Genomic DNA, 20,266 nt, shown 5'->3' with positions numbered 1-20,266 from the left:
AAATATTCTGCAGACACCATGATTTTTGCCTATAAGAGAAGTTATCTAGAAAAAAAACAATTTCCACAAGAGATGAAAGAGGCCAAAGATTTGAATTGAAATGAATTTGTGCATTGTCCATTTACATGTATCAACAGCATGACAAGCAACCCATGGTCTCTTATCTTAATTTAATTCTCATGTTTGCTTCTATCACATTACTGTGCTAACGCAATCACTTTACTTAGAGCTGGATCAAACAAGTCACTTGATTACAGAGACGTCAGGCGAGGAGGCTTTTTGTGCCAACACAGTCACAGTGTTAGCTCTGTGATAGCGACCTGGGTGTTTCCCGTCTCTCACCCAATGTCAGCTGGGGTCCAGGCCTCCGGTGACCCTTGAGGAGAAGTGGTAGTGATGGATGTTTTTGAGAAGTTGGGGTCTTCAGATACCTCAACAAACTCAGCTATGTGCTTTTCTGAGCACCAAGCACTTTTTCAGATAATGCAAGAGATGTAAGTAAGACAACTGGCATCTCCCGACTATCACACGTCTACACCCAGACACACAACTACACTCACACAACTCTCATCACACGAGGCCGTCCACACCTCCTCCATAACCCATTCCACCTCCACCTCTCTGTGTCCTGGTCTGGCTATTCAGCCAGACCAGGACACATCTGTTTTTCACACCACCTGCCACAAACAAGCAAGAATTGGTAAATATGCCCTCAAATCAAATAGATTTATTTGAATCTGGTGAACCTGCAGTTCTAAATTCTGTCGTGTGTGCATTTCTACTGAGCATGTCTTAATGAGTAAACAGTTTAAATAAATAAGGTCGCACACTATGATACATTCAAGCATATATTGTCTTTGTCTGTGTATTATTGATGAAATTCAATATGAGCCTGATTTAGAGACTGCAGAGACATGTACAAATATAAAAATTCAATGTTTCTGTGTGTCAGGTCATTAACACTCACAAAAACTGAGGGGAAGTTGTTTTATTCGATCATAGGAGAACTGTAAGGAGTTACATTCATGTCAGTAAGACTGATTATTATTTACATGATTTGTTGTAGAAGTTTGAGTCTCTCTCCGGATGTATTGTTGTTACTTGACGCGGTGCATGCTGGGAACAGATGAGCATCCAATATGGCGGCCTCCACAGAACAGGGCAGAAAGGCTGTTGGCAGCTCGGATGTGGATCTGTTATTACACCCTGAGCTGTTGTCCCAAGACTTCATGCAGCTCATTTTAACCGAGGTGAGTGAATGTTAGCAGAGAATCTTGGAAAGTGCCATTTCATTTGGATATAAATCTGAAATACTGTCGTGTTAGCATGCTGGCTAACAGGCTGTTGAGTCTGTGGTATCGGTGAATGTGAGTTGTAAGGTGACGGTGGTTTTAAATGTGTGAATCAGAAACGTGTCAGCACCAGAGACTGTGGGAGTCGGGACCGGCTCACGGAGCTCTACCTCCGGCATGTCATCCCGCTGCCGCAGAGGACTCTGCCCGACAGCCGCTGGGGCAGGAGGGTGCAGAGGAGCCGGGGACCACCGGACGCTAACAGGTCAGACCGGTGACAGTCCCACCACACATACAAGGATTATTATCACCGAGTAGTAATGGCTGGTAGTTTCCATGTGATACAACTTACGGCTTAGAAAGATACTTATTGATACTTGATGATAAATGGATTCACATACATCTGCCAAAACAAACACCATAAAGAAAGAAAGAAAAGTGGAAATCCTGGATCTGCCTGTTTATTTCTATCTGCTCCCAAATTGAATAGGTTCTGCGTTGGGTCATGACCCACCACAACATTTCATGGAAATCTGTGCTGTAGCTTTTGAGAAATCCTGGTGACAGACAAGCCACAAACAAGCAAGTGGCAATGAAACAGAACCTCCTTGTTGGAGCTAACAGCTGATATTGCTGCGTCTATCCTATCTGTGAAAGGCAAACTGCGGAGAAAGTTCAGACCGAGTTCTCCGTAGTTCCTCTGCAGGTCAGGTCTGAAAACAGCTCGACAGGATGGGATCTGATTATTGTCATTATTATCTGGTCATTTTCTAGCTCCAGTAATGACCACAAGAGGAAAAGGCCTCTGATCGTGTTCGACAGCAGTTCCTCTCATTCCGGCGCCCTGAAAGTGAAGAAACCAGAGGGAACCACCGCGTCAACAGGGATCACGGACAGGTTAAAACCTCCTCCAGCTGCAAACCTGTCCAACCCCATCCGCAAGCTATCAGGCAACACCTCTTCCTCGTCCATTCATTGCAGCACTGACACAGCAAACCTCAAACGAGAAGCAAACAGCTCGGTAGGAACTTTTGTTTCACACCTCAGTTAGAAACCACATGGAAATGTACTGTGCTTATTGAATTCTTGTTTGTATTCGTCTGTGTGGCTTATATTGATTGTATTGTTATTAGAGTTGGAAATCACATAAGGCAAATGATAAAAGCATATTTTGACTATATCGGGGGATTCTCTGACATATGATATAGACACATATAGTGACATACAATAGCAAAATGGTGGCCCACTGTAATGATTTACCGCTTTATAATGTGCTATAGTTTAAAAAATGTGGACAACAGAGACTAAACAAGAAGCTTGAACTGCCAGAAAGAAAAAATGTGAATTTGCAACTTATATCTCTTGACTTTGTTCAATATAAAAATTTTAAAAAATCAAATAATTACTAATAAGTCATTAAAATCAGAACCTCAATGGATCAATAACTTATTGTATAATCTGCTGCCTCAGTTATTTGTCTAACCACTATCTCAAACACCTGTTGATCTTTCATCTTCCATCACTTCAGGTTCCACTCAAGTCTCCAGAGGTGAAGAAAAAGATCCAGCATGTGACGTGGCCCTGACCTCTGACCCCTCTTCGCTCAGACCTGACGAGAGCTCAGGCTCTGGAGGACAAAATTGCTCCCCTCCCGTCACTGAACACCCAGCTGAGGTTGCGCACTCCCTTTTTGCTCTCCCCATCACAGTCCTCTCACTAATTGCATCAGGGAAGGAGGCGAAAACCCTTTACCTGTGTGTCAAGGTGTCCTCCCTGCTCTCGTTCAGTTCTGAGAGCTGACACAATGGAGCAGTGTAGCTTTCCTCAACCTCAAGTGCCCTTACCCTCAACGATCTGCGACTCCAGAATGCCATTCAGGGGAAATGAAATGCTCACATTATGTTTCTCTGGATGAGTCGGTTTTGGTTATAGGGCCTTGAGTATTGGTTTGCACTGATGTAAAGGTGGGTTTATTGGATTGGTGTTTTTGAAAAGAGTCAAACGGAGGCTAAACTCTTCTCACAGTCTGAGACACAGAGCGGCAAAGTGTGCGATAGCCAGGAGGCATTGTGAAGATATTTTGTTGAAGTATTTAAAAAAAGAATTCTGTCGTGTTTTATTTGGTTGATGTATGCATTAAATAAAACACTACTTTCACATTGAACACGCAGGGCATTTTAGAAAGTGTGTGTGTGCTTTGAGTTATTATTATATTTTTTATATTAGTGTAGTTAATAATTACACAGAGAAAAATTGCTTTCCAAGTTGTATTCGGAATCCTAATCCTAGAGATGTTCCAGTACCATTTTTCCCTTCCCAATTCCGATACCTGGACTGATAACCAGTACTGATCCGATAACACTGCAATAATACAAAAAATAATTTATAATGTAATTTTACAGCTGTATGCTACTAACCTTGTATGGAAGTTGTGGTTTCTACCATTGTTTTATGGCCTGACTCAAGATCAACTCTTTGAAAAACAAACATATACAGAGAATGAATACCATAAAACTTATTTTATCATCTAGTTTGACAGTCACAACTGAAAAGGAACAAAAATAAATACATGTAGGAATACACAGCAGTTACTTCCTTTAAATACTTCCAGCATGATATTGCTGTATGTGTAATGTATGTGGCTCTGGCTAATGCCACACTACTGGAAATCACTTCTTCTCTGCTCTAAAAAAAAAACAGTACTTGCTAGTGGCAGTAAAGCACATCTGCTGTTTTGAATCCAGGATTTTCGGCAGTATCAAGCATTGTCCATGCTGGTATCGGAACGCTTCCACGTAATCCACTACTTATCATTGTGACGCAGATGAAGCAGCGAACTTTGGTTTGTCAATTTCACCTTTTAGTGATTCAGGAGAAAAAGGAATATGGACTAAACAGAATAAAGCAGATTTATTTGAAATTGTGGATAATACGTGTAGCCAGAGTTGATCAAAAACACATGGTAACAAGATTCATAAAATATTTTAACTGTCAGATCAAGTGTCATGTTTGTAACAACGTTTTCAAATAAATTGTCCAATACAATGAATATTTTTTGTCGATTTAATTATTGTAGATAAGTCAGAAGTTTGATGACTTATATGTTTTATAAGATGGTATTTTAACATGCATTATTTAATATATTCAAATACTGAATGACTGTTGTGGTAATAAATCTAAATTGCTTTTAAGTGACTTAGACACAGCATTCTGTAATATATATTTTCATTCATAAATTGTATATATTAAATATGTGTTCTGTTTTAAAGTTTACCAACAGAAACATTTTGACCCATTCGGGATGTAAAGTTTTTGTATGAAAAATGATTTCATGCACAGCAGCGATTAGCATTTATAAGAGCAAAGAAATATATTTTATTTGTAATAGCAGAACTCATTCAAAAAACCTCAAACTAATTACAGCATCAAGCTAATCCATGCACAAAGCAGTATTTATTATGAAAGAAATTCAAAGTCTGCATTCATATTATAGATACATTTCACAATGCTTCATACAGTGTGTGCAGACATGTTGCTGTTGCATGAGCAGATGTCTTTACATTCATGCCAACAGCTGCTTTGTTAGTAGTGACTTATTCTCGCAGAGGGAACATTTAACTCAAATAAACTCCCTAAATTCAAATACCACTGTTAGTAGTTTTTATCTCATGTCATAGAACAATTAACATTCAGTAATGCTAAGTGGTAAAGATGCTATGCTCTGTGCTCAGATACTATTCATTGCATGTTTCTCATTCCTGCAGCGTCAAATTCGCATCCAATCAGGTGTCTCCAGTTCCCGTCATCCCTCGGGTTGTATTAGATGTCCTTGCCGCACTCTGGGCATAGGATGTCATCGCGTTCGGTGAGGAAGCCGCGTCCCACCAGGGACACAGAGCACTTCTTGCAGTTGAAGCAGTCATTGTGCCACTGGCGCTCCTCGAAGGAAATGTACTTGCTGCCTCCAAGACCTGAAAGAGGGAATCAAGTCTGAGTCAAGATGTCAGAGGAACACGAGAGGGGGTTTTAAGAATCAAGGAGATCAGTTATTACCGCTGATGGGTGTGGTGCAGGAGGCACACTTCTTGGCATAAAGGTTGCAGAAGCAGTTGAGACAATAAGCGAAGTCGTCTCTGGAGGTGAACCTCTGGCCAGACAGCTGCTGCTTGCAGCTGGTGCACAGGAAGCAGTCCTTGTGCCAGGGCTGGTCATGGTAGGTCACCCCGCCGGTGGTAATGGGCTGGTAAGAGATACAGAAGTAAGCATGGTTCTTCGAGTGACTGTGGAGCTTTGTAAAAATCATTAACTGAACTGAATATTACGATGTGTGCGATCAGGCGTCGTACCTTCTTGCAGTGCACACACTGCATTGCAAACTGCTTCTCGTAGCAGGGCACACAGAAGTTGTGGGTGTCCTTCGGGATGAAGCTCTTGGTGCCGATGGGCTGCTGGCATCTCTGGCAGGTGAAGCAGGTCTCGTGCCAGCTGTTGCCCTTGTGCTCCATTTTCCTGGAGCCTTCAGAAAAATAAGGCATGAATGAGAACAGAAGTCAGTCAGAAATAAAGAAAACAAATATGTGGTTCGGAGTCTAGAAATAGTCAGAAGACTTTACAAGGTTTTTGTGCTGTCAGTGTGATTATGTGAGGGAAATGTATCTTTAGGGAAGATCTAAAGAAATATTAGGAGTTGATGAAATAAATATTTATGAGAGTGTGCAATTTGGTGCAGATCCAAATGAGAATCAGGATCTATTGAATTTGAATGTGGTTTCATAAGGGGACTGTTAGGCCTTGGCGGAGGAATGTGCTGTGTGTGCTATTCTAGTTTTACTATTTATTCCTCATAATTTAAATCTCGTTTAAAGACTCATTTTTTATAATATTGCTTTTACCTTGATTTCTTATGTCTTTGTAATTTTTCTGTTTCTATGTTTGTGAAGCACTTTGTAAACTTGTCTTTAAAAAAAAGAGCTTGAGTTATAGTTATATTATTATTATTATTATTTATCATAAGATTTGATGCTCTTGTAAAATTTTATATTTTATAGTTCTTCAAAGATTCCATATATTTATGTATGGTAACAGTATTTCCACTGCAGTTTACCCGGACACTGTATTTCACAATGTGTGATTATTTGTATTATTTTGTGTTACTATATGCAAACTTGAGCTGGTATCTCTCTCTGTGTCCTCCTCACCTGGCATGATGGTCTTCTTGCACTCGTGGCACTTGGAGGAGTACTCATTGGAGTAGCACTCGGTGCAGAGAAGCTGATCATCCTTGGTGGAGAAGGGCTTGTCCACCAGCGAGCGTTTGCACTGGAAGCACTTAAAACAGTCCTCGTGCCAGTGGCGGTCCTTGTAGGACAGATCCTAGAAGAACGCCAAATGATGCTGATTAGATTTCAAGACAGAAACATGCAGAGAGAGAGAGAGCGAGTGTATTAGTGTCACAGTATATCTGGTGAATTCTCCCACCCTGGTGTTGCAGCCGATGGGCTTCTTGCACTCCTCACAGGTGTTGGAGTACAGGCTCTCGTAACATTTCACACAGTAGGGATTCTCCTCCCTCAGAACATACTTCTTCCCAAACAGGGACTCCTTGCAGTAGTGGCAGTCGTAGCGCTCAGTCATTTTGACGCAGGGTCGCTAAAACCTGAGAGAGAGAGCGAGGGAAGAACACAGAGACAGTAGATGGTGAGGAGATAATACTCTGTCAAAATATGTGACTTTATGGAAATGGCAGGAAAGAAGCAAGGGGAGACTATTTCACATACAGATCATTTTCATCTGGATGATTACACATCCTATTACTTAAATTAGTCTTTTTTTCTTCAAAAAAACCTCTGTAGTAACACTGACACAACTTCATAGAGATTCTAAATTCCTTGCAATAACTATTTTCCAGGAAACAGTATCACTTTCCACGATGCATTTCCCCCTTTCATCTCCCTGTCCCATCTCTCAGCGGGCCCCCTTCATTTTGTTCCCGTGTGAGAAGCAGAAGGTGACAGATGAGGAGGATATAAATAACCGCTATCAGTCCTGCTTAGAGGCGATCAACTTGTGAACCCGATGCATTCCAACACCCACCATGCCACTGTACGCTGACCCATCCATCACCTCACCTCCAGTTGTCAGCACCAGATCACTGTGTCCCTTGTCATCATGCGAGCAGAGCGAGTGTGTGTGTGTCTGTGCATAAGTATAGGTTTGAATGGCACTTGTAATAATGACTACTCACAATCTGCAGCTGTTTGTGGTCTGGCTGTTAAGCCCCTGGGTTATCCCACCTGTGTTTAAATACTCTTACTCTCCATTGACCAAGTATAGTGTCGGCTACATATTTCCCTGTGTGCGTCTTTGTCGTGATATAGATGAGGAAAGAAAAGGTGCAGTTGTCAATTGTTCCCATACACTAAACCTTTTATAGCACCCAAGGCTTTTTTTGTTCCTCACTAACTCACTTACTCTACTATTCATGTGATACGACCACTGAATCCTCAGCAAAGGAGCCAGGAAAATGATTCCCATTTGTAAATTCCTTCCTGCCTTCTTCTTCTTTTATCACAGCTTTTCTTTATTTCGATGATTTCTGGTTTTAATTCTGGTTGTTTTATTGTGTTTAATCTGTCAGAAGCTCTTCCCCCGTGTGGGATCACTGTGTCGCCCCCTTTCACTGGTTCAACACGAGATCTGTGAGTGATTTGCAATGTTACTCACATTCAAAAGGTTAGCATAGTTCAAAAGTTTTAATCTGTGCACATCTTCTCTGCTCTGAGCGTGGTCAACCCCTCCCACATTCCCTCATTGTCTGTTGCCCCCCACAATGACTCACCTCGCTTATATAAGGATTTATCTGACTCCTAAAAATAAAAAAGGATAATCTGGATGGCCACAAATAAAACCCCTTGCTATGCGGACATGCCACGCAGCTGTCTCCCCTGCTCCTGGGGTCTTTGATGCTTTCCATCCACGAGTTTCTCATAACAGAGCATATGTGAATAACATGGTAAGTGTAGACCCCTGTGCACCCTGTCCCTCGAAAGAAATACTGTTCTCACATGGAAAACCAACTATTTGTGCCTTTATACCTTTACATTTTCAGTAAAAAATATTTTTAGCAAAGTTTTGGTGACAATTTGAAACGAATTCTACTATTTAAAAAATGTTAGTGTCTTAAACAATAAAATATTGAAAATCTACAAGATTATCTTTAAAATGTGACCCAACAATATCGAGAACTTCAAATTGTTAGTACTTTCTACGACAGATCAACCACTTAAAAGAAATATTTTACTCCACAATGCCAAGAATTCTGGAGGAAATCCTCATCAAAAAAAGTTAAACTATACAACATCCATTCCCTTAGTACCAGCTGGATTAACAGGTACCTTTTTGTGCACTTGGAAAAAGAACAAACCAGTTTGCCAGAATACAATTTACCACTATGTAATACATGACTTAATAATGAGCTGACACCTTCATAAACACAGTTTTGCTAAAGGGAAGTGTGAGGGTGATGAAGAGAGATGAAAGGAGGCTGGAATGTTCTCTGCTAACAGGGGGTCGACAAGGGGGGTTGTGCATTTTTATCTGGACAGAAATAGATTAAAATGAAAAGGGTGGCCGTCTCCGAGACAGACGGGAGAAGAGAAAGTGAGAGGAGGTGGTAAAATAGTGAGGAGACTGTGCAGGTGGAAGGAGGGAGAACATGAGCAGGTGGGTGGGGAGACAGGTAACAGGAGGATGCCTGGGCACAGTGAGCAGCTGTGTCCCATGCAGGGAATGGACGACATGGTGGATGAAGACCAGTGGAAAGGATGGATGGGGAAGAAGATGGATGGGTGAATGGATGGACAGCGGAGCAGCTGAACAGAGGTTGGGTCTTACCTTCCTGTCTGAGGAGTGTGTGCCCTGTGCGGAGTCTGTGGCAGACTGAGGGAAGGCACTCCGTCGGCACTGTAGTTACTCCTGATTGCATTACTCCACCCATCGGGGGCTAATTGAAAACGGGGGAGGCACCAGGGTGGGAGTGGTACAAAGAGAGCAGGATATCTTTTTTCAGCTGATCTATAAATACAGCCGTGCCTCACAGAGATAACCCCAAGGCCCCATGGCTTTCACCCGCTCATTCAGTCACCAGTCTGACCGTGTGGCCTTTTAAGGTCACTCAGTTGTAGTTCATTTGCTCACATACTTCCTCAGTGATTCCTTTTCTACACCTACTTTCTCAGATTGTACTTCTTGTTTCCATTTCTTTTTTTATCCTCCTCACTGCCATATCTCCTGGAAAGTGGGCATCCAGTCCTCTCATCTGGTGTCTTTCTTTTCATCATTTGTAATCATCGTCAAAATCCTGCACACACGCACACACACACACACACACACACACACACACACACGCACACACACACACACACACACACACACACACACACACACACACACACACACACACACACACACACACACACGCACTTCGTTACATAATACACAATATTCCTATAGCCTTTGATACAGTTGGAAAGGATGCCAAGGGTCAAATGGCAAAGATCTGCTCTCCTGTGACGTTTGTCCCCTACTCATGTGTCTCATCTGTCTCTACCTCCCTGTATTCCCCTTCACAGGGGAAAACACATTGACTCCCGAGTGTCCAAAGTGTTGGATATGGTATCTGGGTCTAGTAGAGACAGGCACGCACATGGTTTCTAAGAAAATTTGAAGCACTATTTTTTGCAACCCCACTCTCACTTGTTCACGCTGGAACACCACCCTCCATCACCCCCACAGCTCCTCTCATCTCTCTCTCTCCTCATCCCACTTCTCTCTCTCTACTCATCCCACACTCTCTCTCTCTCTCTCTCTCTGAGGCAGGTATTCCTGACACAGTGGTCCCTGGACTCTCTCCAAAGAGAAAATGCGTCAGCAGTGTTCCATTAAGACTGAAGTGTGCTATTTGTAACAGGCCATAAAGACATTAGTGCTTTGTTAAGTGTTGAATCAGTAAGTCTCTGTGTGTAAACAGTAGCTATACAGTATGTATTTATGGCTCTTTATTGGCCTTGTATGTGTATACATGTATATAAGAACTATATAGAGGCATGGCTATCAGTCTTTTTAGTTTGGCATAATATAAAACTGCAAGTACAGATACTTGATTTCCATGAAATACTCTGTACTCTGTTTCTGTTTAACTGTAGATAATAGCTCACCAATGTTTTCATGAATACCACTCTAAACAGATTTAAAATGGGCAGCTGGGACAAACAGGAAGCTTTGGGCCAAATTGATGTCAGGTGACAGTTTGCAGTAGGAGGACAGAAGAAGATGTTGTACTAGTTCCAGAGGACGAGACTGGAAATAGATTAGATTAGTTTGCCTGTAACAGACATGCGGCATCTTCCCCTTCATGCATCCAATGTGCTTTTGCTAAAAGACCTTTACCACATGAAACTGGAGCCCATATTTAAATCACATGCGTTCACCACGTTCCTCATTTATTGCCATTACGATTAATTACATTAATATGATAGTATTTAACACAAGCTTGGGTAGGGTGAGATGTAATGAAATATAGTCAATTACTGAGTTAGTTAGTTAGTTAGTTTGTTAAATATTAGATGGAAAATGTGTAATTAGTAAAGCAGGTCATTGGATTGGATTCATTTGGCCACAAAAAGAGTGGGTCAAAAAACTAGTCCACGTATATATTCTTTTATTTCAATTTCAACATCTCAATATTTTTTCAATGCAATGCATCATTTAGCAACTTGAGCAATTGTTTGTTAGCTAATGAGCTTAACCATTGTTTAAAGTATCAACCATACTACTGTGGCAGACTCAAATGAGCTGATAAGCACTCTACTGATAACGATTGAAACAAAATTCAAGCTACAAGAAAAAAAGATGAACCCGAGACACTTTTGCAGTATTGTATTGGAAGTATTTTCTTGAAATCTGAAGGAGAGGTGTTCACGGCAAATTTATCTTCATCTTGCACAAATAGAATTGCACTTAGACGCCCATGTGTTGTCCATTTTTGAAGTTGAAGTGATGGAAATGATGCCTGGAACAGAAGGTTAATTCGACTGTTGCTGTTGTAACCTCGCAAACAAAGTGGAGCATTTATGCCACGTTCCATTAAACATTGGAATTTCCGACCCCCAGAGTCGGAAGTGGCAACCGGAACGCCCCCTCAAGTCAGAATTTTGACTCGGAAGGTCGGAGGAACCTCACAACCCCCGACTTCGAAATCCAAGATGGCCCCTCCGTTTATCAACAGTAGTGAAAGTTGTAGTTTTTGCTGTTTAATCTGTCATTAAATGTGTCGTACACATAGTACTGTACAATAACTGTCTGACGTTTTTCTACAGTGTTAGTGTGCGTGAAGTGCAGCGTAATGCGCTAGTATGAACAGTTTTTTGCTAACAATGGCTAGCTGCCTAATGTAAACATTGTTCTTGTACTACTGAGGCACATTTAACTCGGGTTATTCGGATGTGACGTCATTCAGAGAGCCGAGCTCATTATTCTTAAAATCCTTATGTCAGAAGCATGTTCCAATTGGTTAAGAGCATTGGGGATTTTTTTTTAAATCATTATAAAATGAACGTATTTTAAATATGTGACTAAATTAGTATTTTCAAATGTATTAAGCTCTGAATTTATTTTTGTAATCTGATTATAATCATAATAACATGCAATCTATAACTACCCAGCCCTGAGTGTGGGAAATAAACTATTCAGCTCAGTTCCCTTAATTTCAGACATCTGCTCTAATTTATACCTCAAGGGACAAATCTGTTTTATGACCAACTGAAAGACTGCACAAGACATTCCCTCAGTCTCGGCCCCCCCAGCCTCTGGTTTCTTTCCGCCTTCAGCTGGCACTCAGTCCTACCTCCCCCCACCCCACCCTCTGGATCCAGGCCTCCGACTCAGCTGCTAAAGCCAGCGGATAAAGCTGCAGCTGTCTGGGCACTGCACGACTATCGTGATGCTAAAGCCTGGCGCTTACTTCTGTTGCAAATACAGCCGTGTGTAAAGGTCAAGCCAGGCAGACCCCATCATCACCAGTAAACCGTTAATCATTAGAACCACAGCAACCACTTGAACTTGAATTTCTCTGAGTCATCCAGGATCCATGTGATCCTCTGGAAGAACTTCACTGCACTGCCGGTCAAACAGATTGAAATAGATCCCAGCCACTGATTTTAAGGAATGTGCAGTGTCATCATGAAGATCTCCAATGGGCAATTAACCGATGAAGAGGGACAGAATCGTTTTGGACTCCCACAGTGGGTATAAGATGAACTGCAGCTTAACAAGTGGACGACAGGAGAGACTTTGAGACTTCAGTTGTGCTTTCATCAGATGTTTGCTACCCACTTGACTAGATTACTTTCTGAAAGGGAAATTTGTGGAGAGTATTTGCTGTCCTGCTGGGATTAAGAGGAGAGGATCATTATATATAGCCAGTTAGTTTAGCTTTGCAACTGCAGAACAGATGAAACTCCTCACCGGACATTTAAACCAGACTGTATGGAGATAGGAGACTCTTCAGGAGGTTTCTGCTCCCAGCCAGGAAAAAGTCCCCCATAAATCCCAATAAATTGTTTTTCTTTCATTTTTTAATAAAAATACAATTACAATACAATAATTGATTATTGATGTTTAAGGGTAGATTTGTGTTCTTGGACAGAGTCGGACTCACTGTTATAATCACATTAGACATGCTACAACTCTTGTCAACTATCAAACCAATCTGAAAACGGTAATTTTCAGCTGCAGCTTTCAGTCGTCTGGTGAACAGTTTTTTTTTTTAGACACTTTATTTTAATTCCTTTTATTGGTTTTAAGTACCTTATTATTTGATTGGTTTAATTATTATTTTATTTAATCATATTTTATTCCCAAATTTTAATTGGTGTGTTTTTCATCGGTGTCTAATATTTATCTTAACAAAGTTTCTACATAGTTTTGTGGTTACAACTTCTTTGAGCAGCATATTGTGCCTCCACCTGGAATGAAATTTGCTATATAGCTTTGCTTGCTTACTTGTTTCCTCCAGTATCCATGCTAAGCTAACTGGCTGCTATCTCTGGCCTTACATTTAATTAACAGAATGAATTGTATAACACTATGTTCTGTTATTATTAGTACCAGACATAATTTACATCTGTGATAATGGCATTACTTGTCTTGAGTAATCCAATTCTGGTGTCAGGACACTGTTGACACCAATTAGTCATATGGATTAAATTCAGGTTAATGGTGCATTTTGTACCTTGTGAGTGTCCTGAGACACGGGTGAATGCAGGAGCTGCAAAAGTACTTCAATTGCTGGGAGAAGAGAGCACTTAAGTTCCAACTATTCATATCGAAGCCAGACACAGATGAGTGTGGTTGCTTTGCATGATATCTCACCACTGTGCGGTGACAGGATGATTTTAAATCCAAACCCAATTATCCTTATAAATAAATACGTGTGAACAAATCCAGAAGTAGAAGAAGCACTCACTTATTTTACTTGAGTAAAAGAACCAATGTCAGAGTCTGAAACTGGCACTTAAAATTTGTAAGTAAAATTACTTAAAATACTACTACGTATAATAATAATAATAATAATAATAATAATAATAATAATAATAATATAATAATAATATAATAATAATAATAATAATAATAATAATAATAATAATAACAATATTATAATAATAATACATTCTTGAATGTTGAATGTTTTATTTATACGAAGCTTTATTTATCGACTTTTTCTTAACAGAGTTACAAAGTGCTTCACAAGAGGGTAAAACAACAATAAAAGAAAATAGAAATTAGAAAATTTAAATAAACTAAAATTCCCTTTAAAGCTTTAACAAACATTTCAAACCAACATAAAAGCAGCAACAGTAGCATTTCTGATCTCAGCTGGTTAAGTCATTCCAGGGATTGGGGGCCTGAACGTCAAAAGGAAGATGGTCTTCAGTAACCAAACAGTCTCTGAGAACTACCAGGAGACTATCAGCTGATCTAAGATGGTGTGCCATTATCAATAAAATGTTTAAATCAATGCGAAAACAAACAGAAAGCCAATGCAGCAAGGCTAAAACAGGGTTGTGGCCACGTTTTATTGAATTTTGTACAAATTGACGGCAATGTTGGGATGTCTGAGTAATACCTGGACTTTACAATAGGGGTCAGACTTTTGGACCCCACTGTAAGCGTTGTCAATAAAATGCACTTTAAGTACCAAAGTAAAAATAATTGTTCTAGATCTAAAACTCCCAAAGTGTCTGCTGTATTACTGCATACAGTATTATTAGATGGTTACCGATGCAACAGTTCATAAGTAGGGTTTTACTATTAAAGCTGCTGGAGCTGGAGCTACTTTTAACTGCTCTGTATATGGTGAGAATAGCTGAGTCCTGCAGTCAGGGTCAGGCCCCTCTGAAGGGTCACCAGATAAAGATGAGAGGTTGTGAGATGATTGAAGGAAGAGCAGAGTGGAAAAAACACAAAGATGTGCAGCAGAAAATGTTATTCTTTTTCGACTTTTGTAAAATATTTTGTGAAATAATGACTCATTCCATGATGATGGCTCTTCAGATTTTGTGTGAAGCCTAACCCTATCTGACAAGCTTAGAGGATAAGTGTGTCCTTGGTGGTGCTGCTAATAGAGACGAAAAGGGTAACAAGCCTAAAACTCATGGTTTGATTTTTAACAATGGGCTGTATGTAATTATTATCAAAACAACAATATTTTCCATTTAGATAAAACAAACCTTTTAAAATTCAAACTAAAAGTATTCATGCGGTCACTTCGTCACCTAACATTGAATTTATGATGATGATTAAAAGCCTCCTGTGCTCATTCTCACTCTTTCTTCGCTTGGTGCAGTGGCACTGATGTGGGTCTATATATGACCCGGCAAAGCCTCGGTCATTTAGGCTGGTGTTGTGTTCCCAGGCTGCTAAATCCCTGCGGAGATTGGTGGGATGTTTCGACCCAATGCAGTCGCTGGGCACTTTATTTAGACGCTGGAGTTTCTTTCTTTCCTCTTTGTTCTTTCTGCATTGACGGACACGGTCAACTTGACACCGACGCCGAACTGCAATTCCAGAATCATCTTGATGTTAGTTTGACATGCAGCAGTTCGAGGCAGGCATTTATAGAGATTCTGTGAATAGGTAGAGAGGAAGGGATCCTTGTGTTAATATTTTTATGTGGAAAAATAAGGTGGTTTTCATTGCCATCTGATGTATTGACTGGATCTGTGTGGATTTGTTTGGCTTCCTCCATAAAGTCAACTACCACCTCCTCCATCCTTCTGATGCTGCCTCAGTATAAAATCAGGTTTTTCTAAATACCTTTCACTGAACCTGACCTTAATAAGTTGGTTATTCCTCTTATGCTCTCATTCACTAGAGGGTAAAAGACTGCAGCAGTCTTATCTGATCTCACTTATCTGGACAACAACTGGGCCCCTCTGTCTCTGGCTCTGTTTATCTTGCTAATTCTGTCTGCTGCAAAACAAGGACAGCTGTCATGGTGGCACTCTGGCAGCGAGGACCCCATATCTCAGAATACAGATCCAAAAGATCTTGGGGGGCGAGAGGAAAGATCGAGGCTGCATGGAGGTGTGGTGGCAGCTGTGCACACCGATCCCCACTTTGTAATGCTGTTAGGTTTCCAGTTATTTTACTTTGTCTGCTTTGGTGAAAAGTTGAAACTGAAAGGCCTGTTGACAATTTTGTAAAGACGAAAAAAGGACGAGTGCGCAGGTGTTCATACCCAGTGGTTAAAGGTTAAGTGGGTAGGATTTAGCGGCACCTAGTGGTGAAGTTGCATCTTGCATCTGAACAGCCCTCGCCTTCAGGTCATGCATAAAGAAAGGCCCTCTTTAGATCTAGACTTTGCTTTGTCCGGTCTGGGCTACTGTAGAATCATGGTGGTCCAATATGGTGGACTCCACGGAAGAGGAACTACTCTTGATGTTAAATATTTAAACTGCAACTATTCTTAGTTTCAGGTAATTTGACACAAAAACAAAAACATACAAGTATGAACATTATATTACATTTATGTCAATAGATCCTTCAATCCTTCACACTGGATCTTTTAAATCTGCTATTTATCCTCCTCCATTTAGTTGATATGAAATATTCATACGTCTGCCATAAAAAGACGAGATTTCTGCCAGTTGGATACGAGCGCTGCCATATTGCACCAATGACGTCAAGGAGAGCGCCATGAGTCAGTCTCAGCTGTCAATCATGATGTTTGTCCCCATTTTTGAAGCGTCGTTAAGACCACACTTACCAGACCCATACACTTGAATCAACACCAGTGTTATGAGAACCACAGAAAATGTCAGAAACCATCTTTGAGGAAAATTATTTTAATTTGTATTTTGACTTTTTAGTTTGGATCCATGACCCATCCACCAACATTGAGGAGGCTGGGCTCATGACCTTTACTGCAGCGAGATGCCGTGGATTCACTTTTGGGGAGCAGTCATGTCGTCCATCTTTATCTACAGTCAATAGTCAACAATAATAATTCATAGTCTGTTTCTCTAACAAACAGTCGGAATCTGATAGAAAAAACTAGAGCTACAATACACAACTCTTGTTTCAATCTGCTTTACTCACGTGCTTCCCCTTTTTTTCTACTGTATAATATGATGCAACCCTGATATAATTTGCGTTGGTATTTGCCAGTGGGACCAAACATTATTTGTATTTAACTGGTTTGCAGATTTGTTTGTGATAATGTTTATATGGTTATGTGCAAATACGTAAATCTATCTACATCCCTGAAACCTTGAAATTACATCGTAAAGCTATTTGTTTTACAAAGTAAACACTAGGTTTTCACACAGGGCATGTTGGAATGCTTTAAAAGAAGCTTACTGTGCTCGTGGTCATGTGAGGCTGCTCTGTGTGATTTTCATTAAGAGTCTGAAAGGATCTCTGTGAACAGTCCTTATACTGTACATGCCTTTCAAAGTACACACAGAGTGAAGTACACAAAGTACACAAAAATCTTTTAAGATTCTCTGAACTAACAAAGTCCCCCCCCCCCGTGTCATACAGCTCCACCAGTGGCTAACTGGACATTCAAATGTTATTGACTGATTGTATAACAAAAGCGGGGGGGAAAAAAACCTAACTTGATTAACTCTACTTTTCCATTAGAAATTAAATAATCAAATAAGAATTTGTTTATCTTAACATCTTTAATGTTTTAATTGAATGCATGAATACGATGTGAATCACTTGTTATTATGGTTCTATTATTTGTACTAATGTACAAAGTAAAGTCTTTCTCTTGCTGCCACATCAGAAACACACACAACCACTGTTTCCCTGGGCCTGCAGGCCGCAGAATGGCAGACATAGCAAAGGAGCCACTGCCTTATCGCGTACATCATCACTTCCAGTCGTGGGACATAAAGACGGGCGCCTTTCTGCCAAAATAAACACCCAGTCTCATCAGGGCTGTAACTGTAGCTTGGCTCTCAGTGGTCACTCAGTGAGATGTGGAGCGGCTGGTGAGAATATGAAGGCGTGTGGATCTGAGATGGAAGACATCCTGGCTGCAACGGTAGGAGGTAAAGTGTTGAGAAGTGTTACTAAGTCTCGATGAAAAAAATCAAGATGGAGTGTAATTCCTGTCATTCTGCACTTTAACAGGAGCTTTGAATCCCCTGCCCGGATGAAATATCTCCTCCTATAATATTATCTCAGTCACAGACCACAAGCATTGTACTTTGTCATGTCAAATCAAATCCAACCATTAAATCTAGTAAAACCAGATCTACATCTTGTTGTGTCAACATGCACCTCAGCTCTTTCCAATTATGCTGGAGCTGGCTGTGTCAAACGGGCCTATTGTCAAAAGTGCATCTCAAACAAATAAGCGTGTGCTTGTACTTAGTCGCCTAATTGCATTCTTATCAAACTGTTTTGTTGGGGTATGAATGTCATTGTATGCACTGAATGAGAGGCACCAGTGGGTTGGTTACTGTGACATGACTTTGTGGTAACGAGCTGGGAAATGTTGGTATGTGTGACGTGCACATTTGTTTAGCTTTTCTGTCAGGGACGCTCTGCCCCCTTGTGACAGAAACCCCAACACTTCAACAGCCAAACGTCCGCAGGGTGGGATTTGTGTTGTTTCACCCTCAAACCATTTTCATTTGCTTTAGTAAGACTCTAGGATTAGTATGAAGAGACTTATACTTTTACTTCTCTTTCCAGTGTTAGAACAAATCAATAGATAAATTAATAAAAAAAACACACATGTGGAATAAGGAACAAGTGAGTTAAACGCAATTGTTCTAGGAAAACTGTTTAAACAACCATTTTGTAAGAATCCACCAATATTTTTCAATTGTCTTACATTTTTAAAGTTTTGTTTGAGATATTTTGGCTCCAGCACTCCTGCAACCCTCAAAGGATAAGCTGTATAGATAATGGATGGAAGGAAGGATGAATGAAAGGATGAATGAAAGGATGAACGGATGAACGGATGAACGGATGAACGGATGAATGGAAGGCTGGATGGATGGATGGATGGATGGATGGATGGATGGCTGGAAGGATGGATGATGGAAAGATAGAAGGATGGAATGGACTATGGATGGATGGATTCTGCCACGATAGAGGGAGTTTCTACTGTTTTTGTTGATTTTAGGATTCAACGTTTGTCATTTTAAATGACTTTTTAAACTTTTATATATTTGCTTTGATGAATTAAAGCAAATATATAAATATAAAATTAAAAATTAATTAAAAATGAATCCTGCCAAAGCCATGAATACTCATAAATCTATGAAATTCACACACTTATATACAACTAACAATGAACTGATGATCTCATTTCTGATGACCTTAAATAAATCTTTTGAGTTGTGCATTGGTGTATTTGTCTTTTTGTTACTTGCTGTACATGACAGAGACAAACATGTCCATTCATTGGCCTATGATGAATAAAATAGAAACTGTCTGTAGATGAATGAGGTTTATGAATCACTGTATTAATCATGTCTGCTATTCATTGAACTCACGAATATGACTAATCGACTCAGGTTTAACAAATGATTCCTTGATACAACAAAGTTAAAGTAATCATTTGGGGTGTAATTCCCATTATGGTCAGCAAGAGGCGCCATACTCCCCTGAATGTGTCTTTCTCCTCTGGCGTTGTCCTGGTCCCGGCGTTAGTGACGTCACCAACCAGACAGGCGATCAAGGTGGATGAAGAGAGCAGGATCAAACCGGAAATGATATGTTCCTACAAAGTTAAAGTCTTTTCTTCTCAGTGGCTCATTGTTAAGTGAAATGATACATGATCCTGATCATGAGTAAAGCCAGGACAAAGAAATAGAACATGCATAACCATAATAATAATAATATGGGGGTCTGATAGATATGGATAGGAAAGTGAAATACAGTTAATTATAAATAACATTTCTGCAAATAAATATTTCATAACCAATACATTAACATATGGCCTCACAGCTTCCCTATTAGTTTAAAATTTAATTATTTTCAAGTGCTGCTTTGATTTTTGTTCATAAATTTTAAATGTTTGTATGTACGACGTAGTTATAGTAAATTAAATATTGATGATATGTGCTTAGTTTTAAATTGTATCTGTTATAGTTTGAGAGCCACACGTGTACATATTCCTAACATGAATACTTTACCAATAAAACCCAATATTTTGGTATTGAATATACTAGTAAGAAATATATTCAAGTCAGCTCAACTTCAAACAGCTGAAAGAATTAAGTGTTGAATGCATTTGTAAATAAAATCAGATAAGACAATAAATATTGATAGTAATATAAAAACCGAAGGAATCATTCATGCAGAATTTAAAACCTCTTTTAAAATTGCTTCTTAAAAATGATATAACTAATGTCAGCTTGAAAATTGCCTCTAATTAATTTTCTGTTATT

The 20,266-nt window shown here is 39.9% G+C and overlaps 2 protein-coding genes across 2 annotated transcripts; one reads left to right on the top strand and one right to left on the bottom strand.

Annotated features, from left to right (window-relative positions):
- Positions 1-1,105: 1,105 nt before the first annotated feature.
- Positions 1,106-4,341, top strand: c13h2orf49 (chromosome 13 C2orf49 homolog). Its single transcript, XM_035174829.2, has 4 exons — positions 1,106-1,250; positions 1,409-1,557; positions 2,067-2,313; positions 2,821-4,341. Exons 1-4 carry the CDS (start codon positions 1,140-1,142, stop codon positions 2,875-2,877), a joined length of 564 nt encoding a protein of 187 aa, XP_035030720.1. The 5' UTR covers positions 1,106-1,139; the 3' UTR covers positions 2,878-4,341.
- Positions 4,342-4,717: 376 nt separating this feature from the next.
- fhl2a (four and a half LIM domains 2a) lies at positions 4,718-9,325 on the bottom strand. Its single transcript, XM_035174828.2, has 6 exons — positions 9,186-9,325; positions 6,771-6,948; positions 6,491-6,665; positions 5,639-5,808; positions 5,346-5,532; positions 4,718-5,263 (listed from the first exon to the last, which is right to left on the bottom strand). Exons 2-6 carry the CDS (start codon positions 6,924-6,926, stop codon positions 5,112-5,114), a joined length of 840 nt encoding a protein of 279 aa, XP_035030719.1. The 5' UTR covers positions 6,927-6,948; positions 9,186-9,325; the 3' UTR covers positions 4,718-5,111.
- Positions 9,326-20,266: the final 10,941 nt, after the last annotated feature.

The sequence above is a fragment of the Hippoglossus stenolepis genome, chromosome 13 (genome assembly GCF_022539355.2).
Source record: "Hippoglossus stenolepis isolate QCI-W04-F060 chromosome 13, HSTE1.2, whole genome shotgun sequence".
NCBI classification, from domain to species: domain Eukaryota; kingdom Metazoa; phylum Chordata; class Actinopteri; order Pleuronectiformes; family Pleuronectidae; genus Hippoglossus; species Hippoglossus stenolepis.
Note: the sequence above shows the minus strand (reverse complement) of the source record. Positions and strands in the feature narration are given on the sequence as shown.

Coding starts and splice junctions, on each gene's coding strand:
- c13h2orf49 (XM_035174829.2), top strand. CDS start 1,140: ATGGCGGCCTCCACAGAACAGGGCAGAAAGGCTGTTGGCAGCTCGGAT. Junction 1,558..2,066: donor GGACCACCGGACGCTAACAG/GTCAGACCGGTG, acceptor GTCATTTTCTAG/CTCCAGTAATGACCACAAGA. Junction 2,314..2,820: donor AACGAGAAGCAAACAGCTCG/GTAGGAACTTTT, acceptor CCATCACTTCAG/GTTCCACTCAAGTCTCCAGA.
- fhl2a (XM_035174828.2), bottom strand. CDS start 6,926: ATGACTGAGCGCTACGACTGCCACTACTGCAAGGAGTCCCTGTTTGGG. Junction 5,533..5,638: donor AGTGTGTGCACTGCAAGAAG/GTACGACGCCTG, acceptor ATCTCTTACCAG/CCCATTACCACCGGCGGGGT. Junction 5,264..5,345: donor CTGCACCACACCCATCAGCG/GTAATAACTGAT, acceptor TCCCTCTTTCAG/GTCTTGGAGGCAGCAAGTAC.